General features: G+C 44.4%; 1 protein-coding gene across 2 annotated transcripts in view; it reads left to right on the top strand.

The window, feature by feature from the left end:
• The first annotated feature begins 4,958 nt into the window (after positions 1-4,958).
• The window catches only part of OTULINL (OTU deubiquitinase with linear linkage specificity like), a 29,349-nt gene continuing 23,242 nt past the window's right edge, over positions 4,959-11,065 (top strand). Inside the window, exon 1 of one of the 2 annotated variants that reach the window (XM_036896705.2) lies at positions 4,959-5,156. In XM_036896705.2, the coding sequence (XP_036752600.2) occupies positions 5,087-5,156 (70 nt within the window). In that variant the 5' untranslated portion in view covers positions 4,959-5,086. The remainder of the gene's footprint in view (positions 5,157-11,065) is intronic. The other variant, XM_036896703.2, reaches the window with a different exon arrangement.

Here is an 11,065-nt window from a genome sequence, read left to right as displayed (position 1 = left end):
TGGCATGTGCTGGAGGAGGTAATTGAGAGGATGTGACTGGTTGACCCTTGAGCCAGACCTGGATTATCAGAGGCTCTTCACCCCCTCCCCTGTCCCTAGAATGTATGCCCTGCCTGTTGTTCCTGCAGTGGAAACTGTTCCAAGGACATAATCTTGAGAGAGCAAGGTGTTGTTGAGACCATCTGGATGGTGCAGTGACTCAACCCCATTAAGCCTCTATAAAAACTTAAGATCCTGGCAGGCAAGTGTGGACATCTTGTCTTGCAGCCACCCAAGATGAGCCTCTTAAGTTCCCTTGCTTGTAAAAACTGCCAGTCTGGAGTGGTCCGCCGCTTCCTCCAGTCTCCCTTGCCCTCTGTGCATGGGGCCAGTTTGCAAACTACCAAGATGACGCCCCAGCTTGGATAGCTTTAAAACTCTAGGGAGTCACAAGCTTCTGCCAGTGCCCTCTGGACAGCTTCAGGGGCTTTGAGGGCTGCCTCTGCTCTAACCATGTCAGTCCCTCTCTCAAGGACTCTCCTCGTATCTCTGCCTGTTTAGGCTACACACCTTGGCTTCCCTATTCCTGTCTTGACCTTCAGGATTTCTCAGCATTGCTTGTGAAATGCCACTTTGGGTCCTGACCTCACACTAGGTTCACCACGCGTAGCATTTGCTCACCTTCATGCTGTGATGGTGACATGGGGCATCCCATCATGCCCTGGAGTGGCATGTTGCCATGGTTCTAGCCTCTGCTCATCCAGGAAATAGATCAGACATAGACTTTAGGGAATCACTGAATTCCTGAGAAGTGATTTTTTTTTAAGGGGATATATCCATATGGCCCTTAAAGCTGGGTTCAAATTTGCAGGCTGCCATTTATTGTCTGAATGATCTAACACAAGTTACTTTAACTTTGTGCCTCAGTATCTTTGTCTGTGTACTGGGAATAGTAACAGTACATATCTCAAATGGAAGGTTGAATTCATTAATACATGCAGAGCCTTTAACAGAAGCTGGCAATTCTATTCATGTTGTCCTCTATTAGAAAAATTCACCCCAGCTGATTTTGGAATAAAAAGTTTTCTGGTTATTAAAAAAAAGAGTTGTAGTTATTGTGTGATGTCATGTAAATAAGCAACATATGTTCATATATGATGAAGAATGGAAGTAGGAAGATAAAGCTTTCTCAAATTTTAATTTTTATCGATATCAATGATGGCATGATGTTTTCAAAGGCAATGAAGTCAAAGGACTTAAATGACATTTCTTCAAACATTTTTCCATTTATATGTCTAATAAGCATATGAAGAGGTGTTGAACATTCCTAATAATTAGGGCAAAACAAGTCAAAACCACAGTGAGGTATCACTTCACACCCATTAGGATGGCTATTGTTTAAAAAAGTATAAAATGATGTGTTGGTGAGAATGGATAAATTGGAATCATTATGCATTATTGGTGGGAGTTTTTTCTGCTGTGGAAAATAATATGGCTGTGCCTTAAAAGGTTAAACATAGGATTGCTGTATGATCTACCAATTCCACTTCTGGGTTTATACCCAAAAGAATTAAAAGTGGAGATCAAACAGGTATCTGTACATCTGTGTTTACAACAGCATTATTTACAATAGTCAGAAGGTAGAAGCAACCTAAGTGTCTATTGATGAATGAAGGGATAAACAAAACAAGATATATACATGCTCTGAAATATTACTCAGCCTTAGAAAAGGAAATCCTGACATGTGCTACAACATGAATGAATCTTGAAGACATTTTTATGCTGAGTGAAATAAACCACTCACAAAAGGACAAATATTGTATGATGCCATGAACATAAGGTAGCCAGAGGAGTCAAATTCAGAAAGTAGACAAAGACAGAAAGATTGAGGTTGCTAGGGGCTAGGGGTGAGAGATGGTGAGGAATGAGGAGTTCCTGTTTAATGGGTACAAGTTTCAGTTTGGGAAGATAAAAAACCTGGAGAGGAATGGTTGTTGATAGTTGTAAAACAATGTGAATGTATTTATACTACTAAGCTGTTTACTTCAAAATGGTTAAAATGGTAATTTCATGCTACATATATTTAGCCACCAGAAAAAAAAAGACAATGAATTTGGATAAGGACAGTTGAAAATGAGTACAGGTAGGAAAATTTCACTTATTCTTAATAGTAAGTTCATTCATTGCCTTGACTCACAATTCACTCATATTTTTATTCAATAAATATTGCATAAGTACCTTCCATGTGCCATACACTATTCTTGGTGCAAGATTTATAGCAACTGCCTATGTAACCTCCCTTTTAGAGGAGGATGTTTAATTGGAGGTCAGTCAACCAAGGAAACCCTCAATCAAAATGAAGATAGCAATTACTGCCCAAATGTCTAATGGGTTCCACTGTTCTCAAAATTAACATCAGCATGGCCTAGTCTGAGACTGGCTTAGATACGAATGAATGTCCCTTGAGTAAAATGAAAGGTTTGGCATAGCAATGGAAAATACATTTTGCAATGTCCTCAGTGGTTCTGGATGTTCACATTCCATTTTCAGAGTTCAAACGGTCAAGAAAACTTTATGATAACAAAAATTCTAAGAAAATATTTGCTAGGTGCTATTGACCAGGTTTCTTTATTTCTGTTATTTCCTTCTTTCCTCTCTCTCTCTTTTTCTCTCCCCTGATTTGGGCCCAATCAGGATCCTCCATGTGACTACTGGAGTAGCCATGGCCCCAGCCACTCAGTTTCAACTGTCCACCATCACACGTGGCTTCCAGCCTGGGCGCCAGGGACTGCCTGTTTTCGGTTGTTCTAAGGTCACTACTTTGGGGAGTGCAATGATTTGTGTCAACATTTCAGCTTATAGGGTCTTAGTTGAATGCAACCTTTAGCTGACCTTACACCGTACTCTCAGTTTACCCATTCGCAGATATTCAAGCTCTGAGCCAGATGCTGGGGATTCTAGATCAGCATTCTTGCTCTCAAGTTCACAATCTGGGTATTATTTAAAAAATGTGAATTATTAAGATATGTAGTAAATCACAAGTGGGTAGACCTGGAAGCCAATCAGAGTCATGTTCTTTATCTGACTCAATTTATATAGTGTTTAATATGTGCCAAATATTACCCTAAGGCTTTTGGACATATTTAATCACTTCATCTCCATAACAACCCCTTGAGGTAGGTAGTCATATGAGCTCCATTTTACATATGAGGAAACTGAGGCAAAAAAAGGAATAATTGTGCAAGACCATGTGGCTAGCACGCAGCCAAGCCAGGCAGTCTGGCTCCAAGGTCTAGGTCTGTGACTACCATACTATGAGGACTCCCACTCCACTTTTGGAGTAACAGAGAACATTACAGCAAACCACAAAATCTTGCCTGTGAACTAATGGAAAGGGTTTTAGGCTGGGTCCAAACAGTTGTGTTCATAAATATTTTCTTGTGGGAGGAGGGGAAGGTTACTGGCTAATTTGTTTTGTGGTTAAAGGACTTCAGTAAATTTTATTTTATTATTACCACAAGAAATTAGCCCTGGTATTTTCAGCTTCTAGCATAGACAACTGTACTCATCACTGCTCTTAAACTTGTTTAGGATTAATTAGGCACAGCAATTTTAAGTCGTTTATTTTGTATGAATAACATGGCTCTATAATGTAAGCCATGGTTTATGGCTGTAGAAAAGTACTCCTCTCTGTTAAAATATGATTTGGATAAAAGGGATTTTTTTCTAAACATGCAGCAAAGTTGGGAAACATCTTTATTACCTTCTGTGAATCATGGGTTGCAGAATGGTGGGGTGAATGAGAGATCAGACCTAGGTTCAACTCTGTACTTGAATTTACTGAGCCAATTTTCTCATCTATAAACTGGAGGTGATAACAGTATCTATCTCATGGGCCAGTGTGAGGATTATTAGGTGAAATAATATGTAAAATAATATGTAAAAGGATTACCAGAGTGCCTAACCAGCTGTTGGCTGTCAGTAAATGCCTATCATTATTCATTGCTGTTGCTCTGATTCAGAATTTTGCTGGAGTTGCCAAAAACTTATGTTCCTCTGTCATTTGCTTTGAGGTTCAGAAAAGGGGTAAAGTGATTCAGTTATTTGTAGACATTGCCCTAAGCACACTGGAACCACCTAAAATTCCAGGGTATTTTCCACATCTTTCTTTAGTTATGGAATGTCTGTTTTAAAAAGTGCCAGAACATAATCACATGCAAGCCTGTTTGTCTCTGGAATTGCGTATCTGGAGAAAGAGGAAGGGTTCACTAGAATTTTCATTTTCTTCCTTTTTCTTCTGAAAAGGGCAAAAGGACCTTGTTGTAAGTGCCTTTTTATTGTTGGGCTGTTTGTTTTTACTGTTTGCTATTCCATATTTTTTCCTTTTGATGAAAGACTTTTATCAGGGGATTAATTTTGTCACTAACACTCATATATTCCCACTCCTAAACTAAACTAAGTTCTAAGTAAGCACAGCCCCGTTCTGCAGACCAGGGGGTAATGAAGGTCAGAAAATGCACCCCTTCCAGTGGAACAGGTCCTGGGAGGATACCAGCCTCGCCCTCCCACGACCGTGACCGACCATCGGTTTAATGTGCGGGCCAGCGATAGAAATCTTCCTGAAATCTTGCTGTAGGGAGGAAAAAGGCTCTGGTCCCTTTCCGCCATCATCCCACCCACCGGGTTTCTTTCCTTCCCACTCAATGGGCCTCCGATGTAAAGTGCCAGGGAGATGGCAGGATCCGTCCAGGTGCAATTCCCACGCTCCCAAGAGAGCGTCCGGTCCCAGGAGCAGCTCCCCGCGCTCCAACTGGGAACGCTACGAGGCCAGCAGGCAGCCTCGCTGGCGACCAGACGGCACGGAGGCCCCGCCCACCCCGCGCAGCACCGCCCCTAGGCCCCGCCCCACCCCGGCCGCGAACTCCCATTGGCGGTTCGGCACGTCAGTCGGCCCCGGGTATCCAGGGCGGGAGCGGGCCCGCCGTCCCGCCCCTCGCGTCCTGCTCCGCCTGCGGCGGGGAATCGAGCCCGGGCGCCGTGGGGCGGCCGCGGCGTCTGACTGACCCACAGGTGGAGGCTCCGTGCCGGCCCGCAGCGTGCGGCCGGCATGGCGGAGCGGAGGAGCCCCCTGCGGGCACGGGCACGGGAGCGGGAGTGTCCTCGCGCGCCCGTCGCAGGTAGGCGCAGGGCCGGTCGGGAGACGCGGGGGCCGCGGGCAGAAACCCAGGGCGCTCTGTGCTCCGCCGGCGGTCGGCGCAGCCCCGGCAGGGCAGGAGGTGCGGGGCCCGAGCGGCGCTCGGGGACCTGGGGGCGCATCGCAATAGGGAACCACACCCTCGGGAGGCAGAGCTGTTCGGGTCGAGGCCGCGAGCGGCCTGCCGAGGCGCGGGGCGCCGGTTCCTGGAAAGAGAAAGCCCGTGTGCGGGCGGGCCGGGCTGCGGTGGGGGCCCAGGCCGCGGCTGGGGTCGGGCCCTGCGGCCCTGGCCCCTTCTCCGTGTCTGCGCTTGAGAACTCGGTTGTTGTCGGAGGGAAGTTGACGGGTTTCGCACTTCGCTGGCAGAGGATGTGGCCCACACCTTCGCAGCAACCGAGACACGCTAACAGAGAAAACTAGCTTGTTAACAAAAATGTCACCAGGGACGAGAGCAGCAGTACCAGGGACTTAGTGTCTCCGCCCTCTGTGCTGGAAGCGGGGCCCCCAACCCTTGCAATGAAGGGTGTTTCCCCTCCCATCCTTTCGACGGTCCCAGCTCCGCGGAAGACGAACATCGCTGCTGCTCAGTCGTGAGCGCGTTCGCGTTCCTGGATTTCTCTGGTGGCCACCCCAGGGGTGTGAGCCCGCCAGAGAATTTTGGGAGCATGCCCGTGCACAAACACAAGAGTCTAGGCTCCAGGTTCTGCAGCGTTTATGGGAAGTTGGCAGGTGCTAGCAGCACTGCTTTGATTTGATTCGCACAGCAAGTTGTTGGGTGTAGTGAAAACAGGAAGGTTCTGGGAGTTCTAGACATCATTTTGCCAGAACGGTGTGCCTGGAAGCCACAGACACTCCGGTCTTCAGTGTCCTCATCCATCGGATAAGGTGTTGGAGTAGCTGATCCCTAAGGCCCTTCCCAGTTCAGAATTCTGTGATTGACTACCTCCCACTCTCAAAAGTTTGGAAAATGAACTCATTTTTTCAACCATTCTGCACCTTGGACTATCATAGAATTAGCCAAGTATTTCCTGTGGGTGTGTTCACTTGAACCTTATGTGATTTTCTTCCCTTCTCTCTGCCTTAGTTTGGCAGAAACCAGAGCTGGAAAAAAACCTGGTTTGGGAGGAGGAAAGGTGCTTAACATAATTGTCAGGAATTTTTCCTTCCAATGCATCAAGTTCAAGGTGTGCCAGCACTGTGAGCCCAGAGAGAATTCTTTCCTCAGGTCCAGCCTATGGGACTGTGATTGGGGTGCAGCGGTGGAAGAATGTGATTCAAGGATCAAGTTATGGAAAACTTCTGCAAAACATAGCTTCCAAGGACTTAGGAGCATAGTTTCCCTTCTTTGCCAGTCATGTTTGGAAAAAACAAAGTTTTAAAATCAGTTGTCAAATCTAGGGTGGGGACAGGTTTCTTACCTACCCTGAACTTTCAGTAAGAGAGAAACCAAGATACCCTTTGAGATAATAGCAAGTGGAACAAGTCACATTTGGCAACAAAAAACAAATGGACAACCGCAGAAGAAAACCCATGGACTGGGTAAGGGTGGGAAGAATTTTTTGGTAGCCATTTTTACTATTTCTTTTTAAGTATTTGCATATTGAGACTCATGAAGTAAACATTTGTACACAATATTATGGGAAAGACACTGTCAGAAGCAGAATATTAGACAGGGAAGAGGCACAGAAGTCTGGAGAAGGCAGGGGAGGAAGCAGAGGAGGCCCTGCTGCTCTCTCTGTAGGAGGAGCTCACAATTTTCCGTGCTCCTCTGGCAGTCCGTGGCATTTGAGCAGGGAATGTTTGCCCCACACTTCTGGCTACTCTTGCCTCTGGCCAGCCTCAGGGTCATTAACTGTTGCATTGGCTCAGATTCTGCTGTATTTCTTTGCCAAGGAGATGGCATATTCTCAGAGGCACCGGACCCCAGCCTGGGGAGACAGGAATGCCCAGTGTGGAATAGGGGAACCATCAGCCAGGTCTCCCCATGCCTGAAGCAGCTCTGCTACTTTTTTTTCTTCTTTCCTATTTTGTACGCTGTTGTGGATAAGATTTTGTTGGGGGAAAAGAGTCTAACACTAAAGAAAACATTTAGAGATAATGGTAATGGCCAGTATTTTTGAGTGCTGCTTGAGTCTTTTTTATTGCAGGTAAAGAGCTTAGGAACCATGCATGGCCCATAGGAAGCACTCAAAGGTTAGCTGCTTAGACCTTATGCTCTGAGGAGGTGGTCAGTGTGTGCCAAGGAGAAGAGAGGCAAGTAGCTGTGGTTCTTTGTGTACTAGTTGTAACCTTAAGGAAAAAAATTTTCCTTCTTTAAAAAATAGTTTAAGGGCTTAGGAAAAAAAACACACACTGCAATTAAAAACACATGCACACAACTGAATGCTCAAAACCAGGTGGTCCGTAGTTGATGGTTTTGCCAGCCTGTTCGCCCCACTTCTATACTGTACTTCCCTTACATTTCTGTGAAATGGATTAAACACAAAATAAAATGTAAAAGTTGGTACCCTGTGTTTTAAGTAGAAAGTCTTGACTGGAACAATTATGAATTTGAAAATGACCTTTTCCCTGGCTTCCTGCAGTTGGGTGGTGGCTGTTCTGAATCCCTGTAGCACCTGGTGTTATCCCCAGCCCCATAACAGTGGGCATTTGAATTCTCTTCATGGTGTTGCACGTGGAGACACTGCCCATAGGTAGTCTTACATAATTTTTATAACCACCATGTTGTGTGATGCTCGGGATGAGCATCACAGAATTTGCTCAAAGTTTCCAAGTAGTAAATGGTGGCTGGGATTCAAACCTGGTGGTGTGGTTCCACCCGGATTCTTAACCATGTGCCTGCTTCTGTCTCCTGCAGCAGTTCAGGCTTATACCTGAGAGCACTCTAGTTTCCAAAGTCATCACATTTAAGTGTTTTAAATTAAAGTTGGGTTATCATTTTTATACCATTGTTGCTCAATGTAACTCAGAGGTCTGGGGTTCAGAAGAGAGATTATGAAAAAGCCATTAATACTGAGCTAAACTGCATATCTAGTTCCTTATTAAAGTCTCTCTCTAACTTTTAGAGGAATTATTGAACTAGATTATTTGATCTTTCTTTCCTGCCACTTGATTCTACTGGTAAATGTTCAATTACTTAGGACAGTCAATTCTCCAAGCTGAGATGGCATACACATTTACTGATTTGTAATTACTTTAATGGAAGAACATATACTTGTCACTTCACAATAAATCAACAGAGAAAAGTTTTAGTTTATGCACTCCTTTTTCCAGTAATCTTTTGTTCTAGTTGTACTCTGTATTTTTACTTTCTCATTTCATTGGAGCCAGTATAGACAGGTGGCGTCATGTTTAAAATAAGAGGATGATAAAATGTTTAGGTTCATTTCTAGGAGACCAAGGACTATTGTCCGTTAGTACTGTTGCTGAGATTCCCAGGTAATAAACAAAATTCTCAGAAACTAAAACAAAATGCTATGCCCTGTAAATCGCCGAATTAAGAATTTAATAGTTTTTTGTTGTTGACTTAACCATGTAACTATGACTTTGAGTCTATTTGGAATTGTTAGATTATGGATACATAATCATTTAAAATACCTTATTAGTTCTTAGTTTGCTCTCTTACAGGTTCTTAATGAATGTTACGGTTGGTCTTTTAGCAGAGGGTGTAATTATGTAATTGGAAGTCAGTTTCTCAAGAAAGTCCTCCCCGAATCCAGAGAGAAGTGGAATCTCATTCAGCGTCAAGGGTTGACTATCAAAAAAAGGAAAGCATACTGCCCTCTCTTGTACCCATTACAGTGTACCTGGAGCTCCCAACTCTCTCTAGGTTGAAAAGCCTCAGGGGATACAAGCCAGCCAGCCCCCTAGTGGCTCATGAACAGAGGTGGGCAGAGTTGCTGATGGTGGAAGCTCATCAGGGAGCATGCTTTGAACAAGTTGTATCTCTCTTCTAAGCTAGGGCAGAGTGTTCCCTGGGGCATTTAGTTGCTCAAGGTTGAGAGGAGTGAATGAAATTCCCTCTTGCCTGGTCAAGAGAATCTTTCCGTAGGTCTTAGAATAATGCCTGGCACATTGTGGGCATATTTGTTGACCTGTGACAGGAAGAGCTCAACTTCCCTATGAGATCTCTGAAGTGACAGGAAACCTGAGTGCTCTGTCTTCCAAATCGGCCATTAGAACAGGTCAAAATGTCATGGAGGAAGCAGAACAACTGATGGGAAGGAGAAATGGAAGAGGTGACCAGCCAGTGCTGGTGTGGGATGCATATAATTGGTCACCATCTAGATATGAAGGGCTGGATGGCACCAATGACAGTGGATGAGATCAGCTCTTTGTCATTTCACTTGACATTTAGAAAATGAACATGGAGTTCAGCTTGTAGCCGAGGAGCAGGTTGGCCACTCACCTTGAAACAGAAACGTAGCCAATGGAATTATTAATATAAATGTTGGGTCCCTCAGCTTTGCACCTGAAGCAGCACAAGACTTGGGTGTATCAATTCCTTCCTCTGAAATCTGAAGTAGAGAGAAAAACTAGTTGAACTAAGAGTTTATTAGATCAGTTTTATCCATGGTGTATCCCTCTGTTTTGTTTTCTAAATGTTTGTTAAACTCAGTTTTGGGTACTTGGCTGATGGCCATGATGGAGGACTTGTACAACCAGTGCTTCCTGCCCTGCCTGGCACTGTCTTGTTCTTCCTGCTCTAATATTCCTGTGCCTTCTCCTGTATACACCTCATTGACTGATTCATTCAAAATTTGGAACCTGTAACATATGAACCTGCAATTCTTCCTCCTTCCCTCACAGTCTCCTTAATCTTCCTTTTTTTTTCTTGCTCTTTTAGAAACCAGTCACCTCCGTGGAATCCGTTTGGCAAAGGCTCTTTATCAAAACTATGCTTTCAGGTCACCTGGTGTAATAGACCTAGAACTAAGCATGCACTCTAAGAGTTGGAGTCTTTGCTGGCATTTGTCATAGTCCTTGTATCTTCTGCACTTGCTCAGGGCATGTTTCCTGTGCTGCAAGTTTTGAGTTTAGTTGAACTTAAGGTGTTTCACAACTATTCAAAATCCTATGCCTTGTGCTGCAACATGACTTTTCCTCCAGCATAACTCTGAAACATGTTAACATGAAGGGGTCCTTTGGAGGGAAATGGTGGCTAGTGGCCTGGCCTCCTTATGTTTGTTCACAGAGGAGAGGCTGAGGTCTAGAGTTGCTCAGCTCTCTAGGTCCAGACCCTGTGTTCCTGACTCCCTGCTCATTCCACTACTTTGAAACCATCCCACTAGATGACCACTTCACAGTCTCACTTCCTGCTTTGTATTTACATGAGTGTAATTAAGGGAAGAGAAAACACACTGGTGGCTCACTATTTTTGACATACATGTTGAAAGTCCGAAGAGATCACCAGCAATATAGAGGCTGTTAGTTAGGATTAGGTATGGGGGAATAACAGACAACCCTGAATAACTGAATCAAGTTTCTTTCTTTTATGTCAAAGCTTAGAGGTGACTCCCCAGGGCTGGAATGGGCTCCTTGGTATCAGGTGCCCACTCCTTCCACTTTGTGGTCCAAGATGGCTGCTGAACATCAGTCATCACACTTACATTCCAGTTAGCAAGGAGGAAGAAGGGCAAGAAATACAGCCCTCTCAACAAAGCCATCTGAAAATTGCACATAACACATCCTAGCCAAAATTTGCTCACATGGCTATACCAGCACCTAGGGAGGATGGAACATAGCCTTTATTCTGAGTAGATATATATCTAGCCAAAATTCAGGATTCTATTTCTAGAAGAGGGAACAGATACTGGGGAAAGCTGGCAGCCTCTGGAGTGGAGACATATGGACTAGATACTGATTACATGGATTCATTTTATTCAACAAATA

This window comes from Manis pentadactyla, chromosome 2 (genome assembly GCF_030020395.1).
Source record: "Manis pentadactyla isolate mManPen7 chromosome 2, mManPen7.hap1, whole genome shotgun sequence".
In the NCBI taxonomy this organism is placed as follows: domain Eukaryota; kingdom Metazoa; phylum Chordata; class Mammalia; order Pholidota; family Manidae; genus Manis; species Manis pentadactyla.
The sequence above is the reverse complement of the archived record's forward strand: the minus strand, read 5'-3'. Positions and strand labels throughout refer to the sequence as shown.